General features: G+C 64.0%; 2 protein-coding genes across 2 annotated transcripts; both read left to right on the top strand.

The window, feature by feature from the left end:
* Positions 1–972: 972 nt before the first annotated feature.
* On the top strand, positions 973–13,448 carry FNBP4 (formin binding protein 4). Its single transcript, XM_072865938.1, is given in 18 exon segments — positions 973–1,169; positions 1,389–1,442; positions 1,445–1,468; positions 2,738–2,874; positions 3,054–3,234; positions 3,458–3,608; positions 3,693–3,816; positions 4,056–4,394; positions 4,768–4,978; positions 7,069–7,187; positions 9,744–9,848; positions 10,160–10,293; positions 10,618–10,715; positions 11,272–11,450; positions 11,900–12,130; positions 12,297–12,821; positions 12,922–13,079; positions 13,262–13,448. Coding segments are annotated over 18 exon segments (2,985 nt in total). The 5' UTR covers positions 973–1,045; the 3' UTR covers positions 13,353–13,448.
* A 285-nt stretch (positions 13,449–13,733) lies between these two features.
* Positions 13,734–17,464, top strand: AGBL2 (AGBL carboxypeptidase 2). The gene is made up of 10 exons (XM_072863974.1): positions 13,734–13,920; positions 14,249–14,425; positions 14,512–14,854; positions 14,934–15,701; positions 15,773–15,935; positions 16,111–16,250; positions 16,356–16,443; positions 16,533–16,642; positions 16,719–16,990; positions 17,128–17,464. The coding sequence occupies exons 1-10, from the start codon at positions 13,734–13,736 to the stop codon at positions 17,361–17,363; spliced, it is 2,484 nt and encodes an 827-aa protein (XP_072720075.1). The 3' UTR covers positions 17,364–17,464.
* The last annotated feature ends 221 nt before the right edge of the window (positions 17,465–17,685 follow it).

Below are 17,685 nucleotides of genomic sequence, written 5' to 3'. Positions count from 1 at the left end.
CTGTAGGGCCCCTCTCCCCGGGATCACACAGCCCTTTTGTGTAGGGAACTCTATAGGGGCATGCTCTAGGGCAGTATAGAGCTATATCCCTAAGGGTCATTATGCGCTATAGGCTCAAGGAGCAGCACCATACTATAGGACAGGGCTGAGCTCAAGGCCAGAGGAGCAGATTATGCTATAGGGTCATACTGAGCGACTGGGCTGAGAGCCAGCCCTGCGCTATAGGACAGAACAGAGGTATAGCCCCAAGGGCCAGCATGTGCTAAAGGTTAGGACAGCCCTATAGGCCTGAGGGGCAGTATGTACTATAGGCTCAAGGAGCAGCACCGTGCTATAGGTCAGGATGGAGCTATAAGCCTGAGGGGTGGGGTGCTGTAGGGTCAGAAGGGGCTATAGCCCCTAGGAGCAGCACCATGCTATAGAATAGCCCTGGAGGGCAGCACCATGCTATAGGGTAGGATGGAGCTATATCCCAAAGGAGCAGCGCCGTGCGCTGCTATAGGGCAGGATGGGGCTATGGGCTTTGGGGGCAGCACTGTGCTATAGGGCAGGATGCGGCTATAGGCTCCAGGGGCAGCACTCTGCTATAGGACAGGACTTATAGGCTCTGGGAGCAGCACCGTGCTATAGGGCAGGACGGAGCTATAGGCTCTAGGGGCAGCACCGTACTATAGGGCAGTACAGGGCTATAGGCTCCGGGAGCAGCATGGGGCTATGGGGCAGGATGGGGCTATAGGGAAGGACGGGGCTATAGGCAAGGATGGGGTTTTGGCTCTGGGAGCAGCACAGGGCTAATGGGGCAGGAGGGGGCTATGGGGCAGGAGGGGGCTATGGGGCAGGAGGGGGCTATAGGCTCCGGGAGCAGACGGCAGCCCTCAGCCCGAGGGGCGGGGCGATGCTCCCACCCGGGGGCGGAGCTCCCTCTCCGCCCCGCCTCCCGCGCTGTGACGCAGCACGCAGCCGCCCCGCCCCTTCCCTCCCACCGCGCAGGCGCGGCCGCAGCCCCGAGGCGCCGCTCCCGCCGCCTCCGGCCGCCGCCGCCGCCATGGGGAAGAAATCCCGCGCCGCGCCGGGCCGCCGGCCCATCCTCCAGCTCTCCCCTCCCGGGCCCCGCCGCGATGAGGCGGCGGTACCGCCGGCTGAAGGGGCTGACTCGGGTTCCGAGCCGGGTAACGGCGGAAGGGGATGGGGGGGGGGGTGCTTTGTTGGCGGGGCGCGGCCTTGTGGAGGCCTCGGCGCGGCCTCCTCGTAGCGCTGCGGCCTAGTGGCGGTACCGGCGCTGGGAGAAGGCCGGGGGGGGGGCGCGGGGCGGGGCGGAGTCCCGCCCCGCGTCCCCCCGGCCTTCTCCGGCCTCAGCCCCCCGGCGCTTAACGGCTTTTCCCTCACAGACGGGCCCGAAGCGGTGGCGGAGCCTCCCCCCCCCCCCCCCCACCCCCCGCCCCCGCGCCCGCCGCCGTCAAGCCCACAGGTACGAGGCCCTTCGGGAAGAGACGAGCGAGACACAATCCCCCCCCTTAAAAAAATTAAAGGGGTGTGCCCCCCGCTTTTGTAGCGGAGGGGCGTCCCCCACCGCTTAATTTTCCTAAAAAAAGGTGCGGGTTTTTTTTCTCCTGAATGTGGTTTCTTATTTTGGAGGGGGCTGTGGTTGTTCCCCTCTCCTTAAGTCCTTTTTTTTTTTTGTTCCCTTCTCAAGTCCTTTTTTTTGTTGTTTCCCTCTTCTTAAGTCCTTTAATTTTTGTTCCGCTCTCCTTAAGTCCTTTATTTTCTTTAAGGGGAGCTGATTATCCCCCTTTAAGCACTTTTTTTTTAAGGGGGGCTAACTAACCCCTTCCCAAATAACTTCTTTTTAGGGTGTGATTGCCCCTTTTTAAATTATTTGCAGGGTTTTTTTTTCCAAGGAGGGGGTGTGATTCCTCCTTAAGTGCTTTTTTGTGTGTATTATTGAGATAAGATGATTACCCCACTTAAGTGCTTTTTATTTGCAGGAGTGGGGTGATCCCCCCCAATTTTTTTTTGGGGGGGGGGTGCAGGGTTATTTCCCCCACTTTACTGGTTTTGGGGTGGTGGTGCGATGTGGAAGCCCCCCCCAGGTGGTTTTTGATGGGGAGATGATTTCTCATCTTGAAAGTTTGGCATAGGAGATATTTTTCTGCCCAGTGTATTGGGGGGGGGTGGGGGGAAGAGGTGATTTTTTTCTATCTCTTAGTGTTATTACCTATTATTAGCTCTTAAATAAACTTAAATCAATTTAATATTAAGAACCTGGCATTTTGGGGAGCGGTGACTCCCCCCTCTGTGGTTTGCAGGCAGGATATGCTATTCCCCCCGGTCTTTTCGTTCAGGAGCAGGGAATCACTTTTCCTCCTAGTGTTTTTCTGTTGTTTTTTCCCCCGGGGAGGGTATTTCTCACTCCCAGTGTGGCTGGGGGGCTGCTGTCCCCCTGATTTTGGGGGTCAGCCGATGTCCCCGTGGATGTTTTAAAGAGGGAAGGGCGGCATTTATCCCCTGAACACTCACGGGAGGGGGGTGCCAGTCCCCCCACGCTGCCCCTGCCGCTCCCCATGGGGCTGCTCCCCCCTCGCAGGATTAGTGGGGTGTCGGGGGGGGGGGGGGGGCCACAGGGGTTAGATCCGCTTCCCCGCAGCGGCAGGAGGAGCTGGCGGCCCCGAGGGGGGCATGCTGCACTGTGCCCCGCCTCGCTGAGCGTCCGCCGCTCCCCTCTTCCCCCCCCGTCCAGGCGGTTTGTGTCTGCTCGGTGCCTACGCAGACAGCGACGACGAGGAGGGCGAAACCCCGGAGAAATTGGCCCGTTCTGCGGATGCAAATGGCAACAATTCGGCAGACATCGACAGCACGCTGGCAAACTTCCTGGCGGTTAGTGCGGCTCCGGGGAGCGGGAGGGGAGAGAGGGCAGAGGGGAGTTCCTCCTTGGGAGGGAGGCGGGTGGCGCGTAGTTTCACGGTCCAAAACGTCGTCCTCTACCGATAAGCGCTTTGACTCCGCTTTTGCCTCCCCTGGGATTTGAAGTTCACGTCGTGACGTTGTTTTCACAGGAGATCGATGCCATCACGGCTCCTCCGCAGCCTGCCGAGCCCGCCTCCGCGCCGCCCCCCACGCCTCCCCGCCCGGAGCCGAAGGAGTCGGGCTCGGGCCAGTCCTCGGGCACCGCCAACGGCGCGGGCTCTGCGCCGGCCCCGGAATGGCAGTACGACACCCAGTGCTCGCTGGCGGGAGGTGAGCGCCTCGCCCGTCCTGGGTGTGGGGGCTGTCCCCCCTGCGCCCGTCTTGAGGGGCTGCTGTCCCCCGCTTTGCTCACCGAAGGGAGCTGAGGGCAGTGACAAATGGTTGTGACCGCGAAAAAGGGGGTGACAGCTGCCTGGGGAAGCGGTCCGGTTGGCAGTGGGACGCGGGCTCTGCGCATCCCGTGGGTGATGGCCTGTCCTTGTCCCCCTGGCAGTGGGGGAGCTGGAGATGGGTGACTGGCAGGAGGTGTGGGACGAGAACACCGGCTGCTACTATTACTGGAACACCCAGAGCAACGAGGTGACCTGGGAGCTGCCGCAGTACCTGGCGACGCAGGTCCAGGGCCTGCAGCACTACCAGCACAGGTGGGTGAGACCCCCGGCCCCGCGAAGGGAGGTGCCGGGACGTTGTCCCCGAGCCCGTCCTTCACTCCCTCCCCTCTTCCTCAGCAGCACCGTGGCAGGCGCCAACGGCAGTTTTGTAGCGGCTGCTGAGCTGTACCCCCAGGAGAAGGGGGCCGCCCCGGGCAGCGTCAGCCGTGGGGCCAGCCTTGCCAAGCGGGAGGTGAAAAAGGTCAGTCAGACGGGCCGAGCACTGGGTTCTGGTTGCCACAGGGCTTGTAGGCACCCCTTTGGGCTTCCTCGGCAGCGGGTGGGTCACTCCGCTCCTTTTGCAGCCCGAAGAGGGGCCCCTGGGCTCCTTCCTCTGCGGGCTGCGGCCTCCTTGGCTGCTTGGGGAAGGTGTAGGGCTGGGCTGAGGGGGCAGGGAGCCGCAGCTGCTGCCGGAAAGCTCACGCAGGGCTCGACCTGCAGGAAGTGAACGAAGGCGTGCAGGCCCTCTCCAACAGCGAGGAGGAGAAGAAGGGGGTGGCTGCGGCCCTCCTGGCACCGCTCCTGCCTGATGTGGTGAAGGAGGAAGAGGAGCGCTGGAGGAGAAAAGTGATCTGCAAAGAGGAGGTTGAGCCGCCCCCGGAAGAGGAGGCGAAAGCAGAAGAGGTGGCGGCTGCTCCTGAAGAGCCGGAGCCCAGCAGGGATCCCCTGGAAGACACGCTGCAGGAGGATCTGTGCAGCGTGGTGCAGTCGGGGGAGAGTGCTGAGGAAGAGGAGGAGCAAGACACCCTCGAGCTGGAGATGGTGCTGGAGAGAAAGAAGGTAAGGGGAAACATTTTTGTCACGGAAACGAGGGCGCAGGTGCAGCTTTGCAATAGCTGGAGATAAACCGGAGCAGCAGACGTTTGCGTCTCTGTCCCGCCTCCTTCGGGAGAGTGACCCTGCGTTTCCCATGCCGCTCCTACGCGGGCTTGGGCTCCGTATAGATCGGGGCGCTAATCCGCCACAGCTTCCTATGGACGCTCTGCTGACCAGTCAGTAGCCATTGGCAAACTCTTGTTCTGTCTTCGTTGCCATTAACGCGGTGATTAGAGCAGCTTTTTGCTCTTCTTTCACGGGTGACTTGTGACCACCCCTGCTCTTCCGGGGAGGCTCAGGTCCCTGAAGTGCCGCTCGCTGTCGTGTCTCTTGGCAGGCGGAGCTGCGTGCCTTGGAGGAAGGCGATGGCAGCGTTTCGGGCTCCAGCCCGCTCTCCGATGGGAGCCAGTCGGCCTCGCAGGATGCAACCCGCAGGCTGGCCTCCAAGCGAGGGAAATGGAAACTGTTTGTCGGAGCTGCCAGCCCCGAATCCGCTAGTCGAGGCTCCAGCAAAACGGGCCGGGAGAGCCCGGAAGCGGGAGAAGCAGGTAATTGGAAAGGCTCCCTTCGGAGGGAGGAGCGGGTATTTGGAAAGGCCGCAGCCCTCTCCTGCCGGGGTCTCCTTTCCCCGAAGATGCGCGGGGTGCCTGGAGCCCGCAGAGCCCCACGCGGCACGTAGAGGAGCCGGGACGGGCGGTGAGGTACGTGGGACGGGCAGGGGACAGGCCCAGAGGGGTGGCTGTTACCACTGTCACGTAGCCGAGCTCGCAGGCCGGTATCACAAGTCTCACGGGCTCAGGGCAGCGTGGGGATAAGCTGACGCTCTGCCAGATTCTCTCCTTTATCCTATAATTAAAGAAAATAAACAGGAGAGTGCATACATTCAACACAATGTCAGGAAAATAAATAGGAGAGTGCCCACACTCAACACTTTATCAGAAGGAACACGGAAGTGTGATAACAGCATCGTCACCCACCACCACCTTCCGCTTTCCTCCCGACATTATAAATCCTACCCGTGGTAGCGGGGGAACTGTTACCTTCCTCTTTTCAAGTTGTGTCTCTAAGCTGCCCGGTAACAGTCGCCAAATTTCAGACAGCCCGAGGCGTTCCCCGAGAGCCGCTCTGGCTCCGCGCTTTTTGGTGCGTACGAAACATAAGGCACGACCTCGCTGCGAGGAAGATCCGGTTTGCGTAAGGGTTGTTTGACACCAGCTGTGCGTCGGGTGTATCACTCGAGCGCCAACAACCCCTCGGCAGAGCTCGTGTTCCTGTTAGCGCTCTGCTTTCCCGTGGTACGGCCGCGGTCTTTCAGAGACTCTTGTCAAATAGACATCAAGAGCAGGTCAGCGGATGTTGCAGGGCATCGTATAAATTTATTGTCTTGGGGAAATCACGTGATTGTGGCTGCTAGCGTTCCACTACAGCCCGTGCTTCGCTGCCTGCACCGACCCTCCTGTCCCCCCCCAGCCCCTCCAGAGCTGTGCTCCCCGAAACGCGCTGGCCGCAGCATTTGAGCGAACAGCCTGTGCCTGGCAGCCCTGATTCCCAGATGTGCCGGTCCCTCCCCGGCACGAGGCTTCCGGCCAGCTGCCTGCCTCGTGGCAAAGAGGGAGGCAGCCCCTCTGGCGCAGAAAGCTGGCTGAATGAGAGAGAACTGCTTTTCCCAGGAAAAACTGCTACGAAAGCGCCCTGAGCCCGGAGCAGGCTGCGTCCTGCTGAAGTGGGAGACGGTGCCTGCCCCCAGACGGGGTCGATGTGGCCCTAACGCGCGTCTGCTTCAGGCAGAGGCGTGATCCGGATGGCAGGCCTGGCGTTAAGTCGGTGACGTCGTTTGTCCAGGGTGGCTCTGAGGGATGGTTTGGCTTTTCCCTTGTGCCTCGCAGGCTCGCAAGCAGAACGTCCCTGGAGACAGCTCTTCCCAGCAGTGCTGGTTTCCCACTAACCTGGGGAACGGGAAGCTGTTATTCTAAAATAACCTGTTTAAAATTGAGCACCCTGCTGCTGGAGGGTGGTTGAGGGAACTGTCCTGCCCTTGAGCCCCAGGGCACACCAGCAATGTGGGGGTTTTTTTTTTTCCCCCGAGGGCTTTTGGTAGGAGTCGCTCGCAAAGCTTCCCTCCCTGGAACTTGTTGATGGGACAGTGAATTAGTCACTGCTGTCCTGCGATGTGACAGAGGCGAAACCTTACGGTCGTGACAACTTTTTGGGAGCTCTTCGGTCTTTGACAATTGTCTGAACTTACTTAATCCTCGAAACCTTTTCTTGACAAATTAATTATCAAACCGCCAGAGTTTAGTGATTGCCTGCCAGGCGGTTAGCTCCCTTTATGCTTCCTCGACCCCCTGTGCTCCAGGCTGTTCCTCCTTCCTGCCCTTGCACTGTAGCGGCTGTAATTCTCTGCTTCCCGTGCTGTCCTTCTGGAAGGACCCCCACCATCAAAACACAGAGGCAGTGACCCTCTCTCCTTTTTAATTTCAGGCTCTTGTCACCGGCTCCTGTAGGAACGAGTCCCCGGCTCTTTCCCTGCCCTCTCCTGCAGCAGCTTTGGCTCCCTGGCACGGTGTCTCCAGCCGGCTGTCGGCAGCGCCGTGGCGGTGGTGGGAGAAGGGCTCACCTGTCGTTTCTTCTCCTGCAGCGGCGAGCACAGAAGCAGCTGATGCGAATTCAGACAAAGAGGCAGAGTCTGAGGAGCCCCAGGAGAAAGCAAAAGCACAAGGGGCACCAAAAATAGAAGAGGAGGAGCAGGACCTAAAGGTACGGAGACGCAGAGGTGTGTGTCGGTGAGATCCATCCCAGCTCGCGTAAGGGACGTGGCTGGGTGCTCGGCAACTCCCCCAGGCCCCGGTCAGTTCACTGCTCTCCCAGGGGCTCGCCGTGCCGTCGGCAGCGCGGAGGGATGTGCTGGCTCCCTCGGCCACCTCTGCCCAGGGGACGCCACGGCCACCAGCCAGCGGGGACACCTGAGCTTTGGGCTGTGGGTTTGGCCCAGCAGGAGTGACCTTGCCCGACTCCTGCGCTGCCGGCAGGACGGCACCGTACCCCTGGTGAGGCTCTAAACCTTAGATGCCAGTGCGGCTGCAAGAACAGCTTGCCCCGGCCCTGTGAAAAAACGGCCGTGCAGGATTGGGCCAGCATCTCTGCAGCCCGGTGTCCTGTCTCCAGCAGCAGACAGCAGCAAAGGCTTGAAAGTGTTTTTTAAAAAAAAACCCAACCAATAAAGGGGATGTTGGGGGGGACAAAGACTGAGCCCTGGGTCTGGTTGTGAGAGAGCAAACACTTTTGTCTTGACTTTCTTTTCACCAATAACGATATTACAGTCCTCTGGCACGTGCCCGTTCAGTCGTCCCGTTTCCAGGCTGAAGACTCCTCGTCCGTAATCTCTCTGTGTCTGGAGGCTGCCGGTACACGTTGCTCTGCCCTTCGCCCGGCATTTTGAAGTTGTTAGATGCAAACCGGGGAAGCCCTGGGGATTTCTGCAGCATTGTGCTGATATTTTCTCTTCCGAGCCTTGGTTTGCTCTTTTTGGCTGCGGCTGAACGATTCCCAGAGCCCCTTCCTGAGCCGTAGTAGTGACACGCAGAGCTACAGGCTCTGGGTGATAGTTACACAGAGTGGTAGGGGAGATCTCCTCTATTTGTTCTTTTGATCCCCCGGTTGCTCGTTACCCTGAGATCTCCTGCAGCATTAAATTTGGCTCCCGAGTAATTTCATTTCGTTAGCAAATTTTGTCAGCTCCCCGTGCCAGATGGTTTACAGATGGGGATTTGCCGGCTCATGGTAGAACCCCGGTGGAAACCTGCAGCGAAAGCTGACCCCTGGTCCTGCCCTCGTTTCCCACCACTTAATCATTTTCCCAGTGTGAAAGGGAAGGGCTTTGTTATTGTCCTCGTGAGGGATTTAGCATCTCCCGTAAAAGAACTCTAACGGAGTTTTGAGATGTGATGTTCCCTGCCCAAAACCACTGAGCCCTCCTTCAGTATAGCATCTACCCGAGGCTTGTCTGATTTTTTTTAAATTTATTTAAAAAAAAAAAAGCCTGCAGCAGGACCTCGTTGGCTGCGGTGCCCCAGATGGCTGCCGAAAGCCTTTTAAGCTGTCACGTTTGCTGTCCCCTTTTTTCCTGGTACTGGCGGTGCTCTGTGACGGACTGTGTGCTGTAGCGTGGTGCTTTCCCATGCAGGATCCCTTTAGAGCTGTTGGAGGAATGCCGTCTCCTCGGGTAATTGGTACCGTTTGCTTCCTCGGTTTGGGGTAATCTCTCTTCTGCCGGCTCTCTGGTTTGCAGGAGATCTGCCGGGTCCTCGCTGCGAAGTCACCCTCTGCTGTGGGATCTTCCCTGGCTTCTCCGTAGCCACGTTAACGCGGGAATTCATTTCCCTGCCTCGGGCTTCTCTAGCGCTGCTTGTCTGTCTGGCCCGTCCCCCTCGCTGGAGACAGACGCTGCGTTGTCGGCTTTGGGGACCTTCCAAAGCCTCTTCTGAAGAGTGAAGGAAAACAGAAATTTTTAGAGCCCTCCTTAAAGCAATCGTGATGCCGCTTGCAGGCATCCGCCCCGTTTCTGCTCTTGATTGCTGTCTGGCTTGTAGCTGCTTTCATGCCGTCCCCTCAGTCAGGGGGATGGATGCAGGGGATCCCCGTGTCCCCATGCAGTGCCCGAATTGGAGGTTTCACTCCTGCGGGACGCTGGGGTTGAGTGACGGTGGTCGCTGTGGGCTGGCCTGATTCTTAGCGTAGATACTGTCTCTGCTCGGGAGTAAATCCAGAGCTGTTGCCTCTCTCCCACGCTTTCCAGCTAGTTCCTCCGGAAAGCAACAATTTACAAAGTCTGAAATTATATCCCGGCCCGTTTCCTTTGGGAAATGATTGGAGCATTATATTTAACGCTTGCTGCCCTGGCGATTGCTCTGCTGTAACTCCAGAGCTGGGGCGCCGAAGCAGAGCGAGCCCGTACCCTCCTTCGGCTGGTTCGGAGCGGCGACCGCGCTGAGAAGCGCTGGGGGCTGCGGCTGGGAGCAGGGAAGGGTCCGCACCCAGGAGCCGGGGTTTGCTGGCACCTCCCGCGGCTGCAGAGGAGGTCTCGTCCTGCCACCCCACACCGACCCCGTCCCTGGGGCGCAGGAGGTAGCGGGGCTTAAAGGAGGGGGTGACAGGCGCACACGTTCGGGGTGACACGTCCCAGTCCTGCCAGGCTGAGGGGCCGCGGGCGGTCCCAAGTCCTGTTTGCCGGGGAAGGCCTCGAGCCGCGGGGCCGCAGCCGCCCGGTGACGCTACCCGAGGGCGGCTCTTTACTCTCCCCTTTCTCCCTGGCAGTTTCAGATCGGAGAGCTGGCAAATACTCTGACTAGTAAATTGGAGTTCCTGGGCATCAACAGACAATCTATCTCCAACTTCCACATGTTGCTGTTGCAGACAGAGGTAACCGAGCCTTCGCCCCTCGCTCCGGCCTTCTGTTCCGAAGCGGATCAAATACTGTCCGCCGCTCGAGCGCCGAGGGCCGGTGCTGCGTGAACCTCGTGGCCGCGGCGGCACCGCACCGCGTGCCCGCCCGCCCGCCTCCTGCAGGGCCCTTCCTCCGCGGGGGGCGAGCATGGCTTTGCGCGGAGGCGGTGTCTTCCTCCTGGCCCCCCCGCGTCCCGTGCCGTAAGGGAGCCTCCCGGACCTCGAGTCCTGTCCCGAGGGCCGCTTGCAGCCTCCCTCAACGGCTTCCCCCGGTTCTTGCCCTCTAGACCCGCATTGCAGACTGGCGAGAAGGTGCTCTCAATGGAAACTACCTCAAACGCAAACTCCAAGACGCAGCCGAACAGCTAAAACAATACGAAATAAACGCCACCCCTAAAGGCTGGTCCTGCCACTGGGACAGGTACGCGCTCTCCTACCTTTCTCACCTTTCATCTCTGACATCTCAGACATGATTTGTGACCATCACCACCCGACGACGTGGCGCCGTCCCTCTCGGAGACTGAGAGCAGCTTCTGTTAGCAGTGCTGGGCAGGCAGAGAAACATCCGGCACTCACAGAGTTTGGGCCAGCCACCAAACTGGAGGATCCAAACGGAGTGCTCAGTGCTTTGAGACGGAGCTGATTCCCTGATCGGACAGAGCTGGTTTTCACTCTCGCGAGTGTAAAGCGCTGTGGAGGGCGGGCCTGGGGGGTCGCGCATGCGAGAGCTCTGTGAACTTTGCAGGATCTCTGGATCACCTCTTCTGACCAACAGCTCTGACAAAGGACAAACTTCAACTCATCGACGGAACGAAGAACAAGATTTCTGTCTCCTGCCAGCAGGTCAGACCCAAACATTTCTTTGTCTATTTGGCTTTCTTGATTAATTTTCCTTTGTTTGAAATCTTTGCTCTTTTGTTTTTCAGCTCCCAGATCCGCTCCCTCTCTCTAGCATTCACTGTGTGTTTGACACCAAGAGTATCATAAAAGCGACCTCCGCGCACCACGGGGTAGGGGGGCAGCCGCTTCTCTCCATTGGGCTGTTCCCCGGTGCCTCTTCTTGGAGGGCGACTTTCAGCCAAGGCAGCGGCTGAAAGTCCCGATGCTAGCGAGACGTCGCTCTGCTGCGCGCTGGCCTGCTTTCTCAGCCCTCCCCTCCCTCGGAGCGGGGGGCTCAGGGCGACGTTCACGCAGCCAGCAATGCAAATAGCTTTGAGCGAGCCGGCTCGGGTCTCTCCTGCCTCTGTCCTCAAAGTTGTTTGTTGCGTTTGGGAGAGCGGCAGCCCTGCTGCAGAGGGTCTTCCCTGCGAGAGCGCACCGCTGTCGTGGGCAGGCCCGCCTCGGAGTGTCGGTGGCGGGGGAGGGAATCTAAAGCCTCCTTCTCTTTCTTGTGATTTAGGGAGCATAGACGCTATTTCTATGTTAACGAGCGCTCAGGAGAGTCGCAATGGGAGTTCCCCGATGGGGAGGACGAAGAGGAGGGACAGCGGACCACCGACAGAAAAGCCGACGGTCCTCCTAAACCACCTCCAAAAGACAAAGGAGAGCGCGCCGGGGACCCCGCTGAGCGCTCCACAGGTACAGCGCGGGGGCGGGAAGGGGGGGATCGCTGCGGCTGGGGGGTCCTGCCCCGAAGCGGGGTGTTGTGGGGCCCCGCAGAGCGCTCCAGCGGTACGCAGTGGCGCTGGCCTCCCTCCCGCAGCATCTCGCGGCGGCTTCAGCGAAGCCGGGACGAGCGCCGCTCCCACGTCCGAGCTGTCCCCATCGGTTTTAGGCATCGCAGCGGTGCTGGGGAAGGCGGCGTGCAGCTCGTCGGTCGAGCCCGTGGGCTGAGCTCTGCCTGCCCGCTCCCAGGCAGGGCCCTGGCAGGGAGGCAGCGGGCAGGAGCAGGCAACGCGGTCCGTAGCGTGGGTTTTCAAGCCTGTGTCAATATGTATTCTTCAGGCTCCCTTTGTAAAGAATCCTTCTCAGGCCAAGTTCCTGCTACGTCTCTCATGCCGCTCACTCCATTTTGGACTCTGCTTCAGTCCTCTGTCCCGGTCCTCCAACCTCCCTTGCCTTTGGAAATGCCTCCGCCGCCTCCGCCTCCGCCAGACTCGCCCCCGCCGCCGCCCCCGCCGCCCCCGCCTCCCGGAGAAGACGGCGAGATCCAGGAAGTGGAGATGGAAGATGAGGGGGGCGAGGAGCCGCCCGCCCCTGGAACGGAGGAAGACGCTCCCCTGAAGCCTCTCCTGCGCCCAGCTGCCAGCAGCAGCCAGGTGAGCCGTGGTGCCGGCAGCCGGGCGAAGCCGGGGCTCGGCCAGCCCAACCACCCCACGCTGGGCGCACGTGAACCCGGGAGGGGGCGCGGAAGGGCGCTCATACGGCCGGGCCTCGGGGCTGCATCCCTCCCGGCTCGGCGCTCACGTCGGCGCTCTCTTCCAGGGTGCCGTCGAACCGAGCCCGGCCCCGCTGCTCTCCGCCAAGCCTCAGAAGAGGAAAGCCGCGGAGATGAACCCGGGGCTGATGCAGCGAACGGCCACCATCGGCAGCTGCCCCGTCATCTACAGCCAGCCCCTGATGGCCGCCGGCAAGTACCAGCCTTCGGCCGTGCCCCTCGCCTCCCTGAGGCCGCGCCAGCGGCTGCAGGGCGAGATCCAGGGCCGCCCCAACCTCCGCATCGCGCCGGGCCACGCCGGCCCTCAGCCCGCCGCGCTGGGCCTGCAGTCCGGCTTCCTGGGTGTGACGGCGCCTGCTGCGCCTTCTGTCATGAGCTACTCGGAGTGCGCCGCGCCCGTCAGCCTCGCCGCCGCCACCGTGCAGCCAGCCCCGGCGCGAGGAGCCCTGCCCGCTGCCGGCACCGCCGACCAGCCGCCTCCCCCGCTGCCCCCCCAGACGCCCCCACCTCCCGCCCCCAAGGCGCCGCCGCCGCCGGAGAAGGAGAAGCCGAGGAAGGGGCGGAAGGACAAGGTAGGAGGCTGCTCTTGCCCCAGTCTGTCGCCGGCGTGCCGGGTGCCCTCTCCTCCCTTTCCAGCCGCCCTCACCGCGGCCTGGTGCGTTTCTGGCGCAGGGCAAGAAGGGCAAGACGAAGATGCCGTCGCTGGTGAAAAAGTGGCAGAGCATCCAGCGGGAGCTGGACGAGGAGGAGAACTCCAGCTCCAGCGAGGAGGACCGGGAGACCACCGCCCAGCGGCGCATCGAGGAGTGGAAGCAGCAGCAGCTGATGAGGTACGGGCTCCCTGGCGCGCTGCCCGGCTCGGCTCCTCCGGGGGGGACACACGACATTTCCTTGTCCCCTGTAAAGGCAGAGTGGGGATCCGCCCCTCTGGCCCCGGGGGGGCACGCGAGGGTGGTGTGGGGACTGTCACCTTTCGCCGCCCGGGCTCTGACGTCCCGCTTTGTCCCCGCAGTGGCATGGCGGAGAGGAACGCCAACTTCGAGGCGCTGCCGGAGGACTGGCGAGCGCGGCTGAAGCGGAGGAAAACCGCGTCGAGCACATGAAGCGCACCGCACTCTTTTTTTTTTTTCATTTTTTTTTTTTTACAGATGTACAGTTCACCACTTGACCGTTGTCCAATAAATCGTAGCAGTTTGGGACGTGCCGTCTGGTTGAGCGGGGGCTGCCCTTGCCCCTGCCGCGGCGGTGGGAGGCGGGGGGCGGTTTGGGGCTGGCGCGTGCGGTGGCCCTGGCTCAGCCCTGGGAGCCCTTTGTGGCCCTTCGGTGGCTGCCAGGGTAATGAAACCCCTCTGGCTCCTTTCCCAGCTCTGCTCCGGGACCGCCCTGTCCCTCCCTGTTGCCGCCGCGCCCGTCGCTCAGCGACCGCGTCCCAGGTCCCCGGCACTGCCGGACCGGAGCAGGGTCTCACCGGGCCTCTCGCAGCCATGCAGCCCTCGGCGCGCCGGGCTGCCGGGGTCGGGGAGGGGGGGCTGGGGGGGTTTGGTGGCGGGCCGCTCCCCGAGCCCTACGACAGCTTCATGCGCAGCCACCTGCGCTACTATGGCTACTTCCGAGGTGAGCCCTGGCCCCAGGGGCGCGTCCCCGCGTCCCCCGGCCCTTCGGGCTGCAGCGGTGCTCTCCCCAAGGCCGGAAGACGGGCGGGCAGAAGACCCCCGCGTCCCCGGGGGATCCCACCCAGCAGCACCCCACCGCGGTGCCCGGCACAGGCAGCACCGACCCCGGCTGCCTGCAGGGTCCTGGGCAGAGGCCAAGCCGTGAGTGAGACCCCATCGCCCCCCGCAGCCCCCGGCGCCTGGAGCTGCATCATCACGGGGCGGGGGGGGCCCCTCCCTGCCTGTGGGGTGGCGGGTGGCTTTGGGGGTGTCCCCATCCCAACCCTCCCAGCCTGGGCTCCCCCCTCTCTGCTGGAGCCCCCCAGCCCCTCCCGCTCCTCTTGCAGCCCCTGGGGTGCTGGGCCCGGCCCCTCCCCGGGGCACGCTGGGCCCCCCGGCACGGCACCGCAGGTCCCCGGGGGAGCCGCGGGCTCTCTTTGCCCTTCCCTTGGCGCGGGGACCCCTGCCCGCTCCCCGCTGGCCCGTCGAGTGCGAGGTCATCGAGGAGGCCATCGAGCACATCGGTGAGGGAGCGCTCCGGCCGTCCCCCCCCTGCGCCGGACCCCCGCCGTGCCCACGGCACCCATCTCTGTCCTCCCCCCGCCTCCAGAGTGGGTCCCCCCTGAACCGGAGCCCTTCTGCCAGCCCACGGGCCACCGGTGGGCCCCGCCGACCCTTGGCGAGGAGCAGGGCGCTGTCGTCTACCGCCTCAGCCCAGGTAGCGGGGAGCAGGCAGCACCCCCGGCTGCCCCCTCAGCCTCCCCAAGCCGCCATCGCCCTCCCTCCGAGCTTCCCCCCACAGCGCCCCGAGGCTCCAGCTTCACCCGCGCTCGGGTCGGGGGGGCCCCGGGCCCCCTCTCCTCGCCGGCGGCCCCCTTGGAGGGTCCCCAGGACGCCACGCTGCTCTTCGAATCCCGCTTTGAGAGCGGCAACCTCCAGAAAGCCGTCAAGGTGTAAGAGAGGGGCTGGGGGGCGAGGGGGGGCACCGGCGGCGGGGCCGGGAGCCGGAGGGTGGCCCGTCCTGCCGTGCAGGGGCCCCTACGAGTACGTGCTGACGCTGCGGCCGGACCTGTACACCGCCAAGCACACCCAGTGGTTCTACTTCCGCGTCCAAAACACCCGGCGAGACCCTCTCTACCGCTTCACCATCGCCAACCTGGCGAAGCCCAAGAGCCTCTACGGCGAGGGCATGCGGCCGCTGCTCTACTCCCAGCGGGACGCCCAGAGCCGCGGCATCGGCTGGCGCCGGGTCGGGGCTGACGTCTGCTACTACCGGGGCGGCAGCGGGGAGGAGCCGGCCACCTTCCGCCTCTCCTGGACGTCGCGCTTCCCCCACGACGGCGACACCTGCTTCTTCGCCCACTCCTACCCCTACACCTACTCCGACCTGCAGCGCTACCTGCGGGCGCTGGCGGGCGACCCGGTGCGCTCGCGGTACTGCGCGGTGCGGGCGCTGTGCCGCAGCCTGGCCGGCAACACCGTCTACCTGCTGACCATCACCAGCCCCGCCGGCGCGGCGGCCAAGCGGGCGGTGGTGCTGAGCGCCCGCGCGCACCCCGGGGAGACCGGCGGCTCCTGGGCCATGCGGGGCTTCCTCGACTTCCTCCTCAGCGCCCACGCCGACGCCCGGCTCCTGCGCCGGCTCTTCGTCTTCAAGGTGGTGCCCATGCTCAACCCCGACGGGGTGGTGGTGGGCAACTCCCGCTGCTCCCTGGCAGGCCGGGACCCCAACAGGGCTTACGGGACGGCGCTCCGCGGCTCCTTCCCCGGCGTGTGGCACCTGCGGGCCATGGTCGAGAGGTGAGGTGGGGGCGCGGGGAGCCGGTGCCGCTCCCGCGGTGGTGCCAACGGCCGTATCCTGATGCGTGCAGGGTGCTGGCGGAGCGGGAGGTGGTGCTGTACTGTGATTTCCACGGGCACAGCCGGAAGAACAACGTCTTCATGTACGGCTGTGACAACAGCGGGGCCGGCGCCGGGCCGCGGCTGCGCCAGCGCGTCTTCCCCCTGATGCTGAGCAAAAATGCCCCCGACAAGGTGGGACGCTCTGAAGGCGGGGAGTGGCATCCCCACCCAGCTTCCCGGTGACGCCGGCTGGTGACGCGGGGAACGCGGCTGCCGTGCTGCTTCCCAGGGTGCCACCGCGGTGTCCCTGCGGGGCTGGGGAGGGGGACGCATCCCCCCGCCGTGCTGACCCCGGGGCCGGCCCCAGTTCTCCTTCCCCAGCTGCAAGTTCAAGGTGCAGAAGAGCAAAGCGGGGACGGGCAGGGTCGTCATGTGGCGCATGGGCGTCTCCAACAGCTACACCATGGAGGTGGCGTTCGGTGGCTCCACGCTGGGTGAGGGGCTGCCGTGGGCCGGGGGTGACGGTGTCGGGTGTGTTGGCGGGCGGGTGGTCCCCGGGCTGGGAAGCCGCTGCTTGTTTTGTTCTCCCCGGTCTCCTCCAGGCGGGAGGAGCTCGCACTTCACCGTTGAGGATCTCAAGTCGCTGGGCTACCACCTCTGCGACACCCTGCTCGACTTCTGCGACCCCCATCCCGCCAAGGTGGGCCGGCAGCTGCCGCTCGAACCACGGCACCCCGGCCGGTCCCGGTGCCGTAGTGGGGCCACGGTGACGCTGGCCCCGTCCCGCAGTTCCAGCAGTGCCTGTCGGAGGTGGATGCGCTGCTGCGGCAGCGGCTGGGCCGGGCGCTGGGCTCCGGCAGCAGCTGGAGCGACATCTCCCCTTCCGAGCTCGAGTCCAGGTACGTCCCGGCCGCGGTGCCCCACGGAGCCCCGCAGTGCCGGTGGGGGCTGCAGGCGGTCGTCTCCCCCACACAGCACCAGCGGCTCCGACAGCTCCGTGTCCGATGGGCCCCCAGCTCACCTCTGCGGCCCGGCCCGGCCGGTGAGTCCCCGGGTGCTGCCGCTTGCGGGGCGGGAGGGACGAAGCGCCAGGGAGGCGCGAGGCGTCGCAGGGTGCGGACGCCCCGGCACCGCTTTGCCATCCGGCGCAGCTGGAGCAACGGAGGAGGAAGCGGCTGCGGAGCCGGAGAGCGAGGAATGCCCTGCTCCGGACAAATGCTGTCTACCGGAGCCGTGCCAGCATCCCGGTGAGCCCACGAGCACAGTCCACCCGGTCCCAGAGGGGACCGTCCTGCCGGGACGCTTGTCCCCAGTGCTGTCCCAGCCTGGTGCCAGCACCCCTGGGGCTCCCAGTGGGTCCAACCCCTCTTCCGTGACACCCCAGGCCAGGCTGGGCCCCTCCAGGACCCACAGGCGGACGGCTTTTCCCAGCACCCCGAGGGGAGGCAGCGCGGCGGGAGAGGAGCCTGGAGCCAGCTCCGGTGTGACCCTTCCCAGCGCAGCTGGAGCAGGGGATGGCCGCCACGCCGCCACGGTGGGCTCTCAGCTGGACGGTGGCACCAGCGCGGTGTCGCGCCGTCGGCCGCCGCTGAGCAACCCCCGCCCCGGTGTCACCGGTGATTCCTCACAGGATACGGCCCCAGGAACCGAAACGGGGCCGTCCCGGCGGCGGGGCAGGCAGCAGGGCGGGCAGGCGGCTGCTGCCCGCAGGCGCAGGGCGCGTCCCCGCCTCACCGCCCCCGGCAGGGCCTCGCCACCCGCCGCCGCGCGCTGCTGCGCCTGTGCTCGCGATTAAAGCCGGTGCCGTCGTGGCTGTGCCTCGGCGTGGTGACGCCCGTTCTCCCCGTGCCGTCGAGCCCCCGCGGCCCCCGGCCCTCCAGCCTGCCCAGGGGCTGCCGGACTCAGGCCCGGGCCCCGGCCCCGCCGCCCTGCAGCTGCCTCG

This window comes from Ciconia boyciana, chromosome 6 (assembly GCF_034638445.1).
Source record: "Ciconia boyciana chromosome 6, ASM3463844v1, whole genome shotgun sequence".
NCBI lineage: Eukaryota > Metazoa > Chordata > Aves > Ciconiiformes > Ciconiidae > Ciconia > Ciconia boyciana.
Note: the sequence above shows the minus strand (reverse complement) of the source record. Positions and strands in the feature narration are given on the sequence as shown.

Excerpts from the sequence above, each read along its gene's own strand:
- AGBL2 (XM_072863974.1), top strand. The coding sequence starts at position 13,734 with ATGCAGCCCTCGGCGCGCCGGGCTGCCGGGGTCGGGGAGGGGGGGCTG. Across the intron at positions 14,855-14,933 it reads CTCCAGAAAGCCGTCAAGGT|GGGCCCCTACGAGTACGTGC; the intron begins GTAAGAGAGGGG and ends CCTGCCGTGCAG. Across the intron at positions 16,251-16,355 it reads ACGCTGGGTGAGGGGCTGCC|CTCGCACTTCACCGTTGAGG; the intron begins GTGGGCCGGGGG and ends AGGCGGGAGGAG.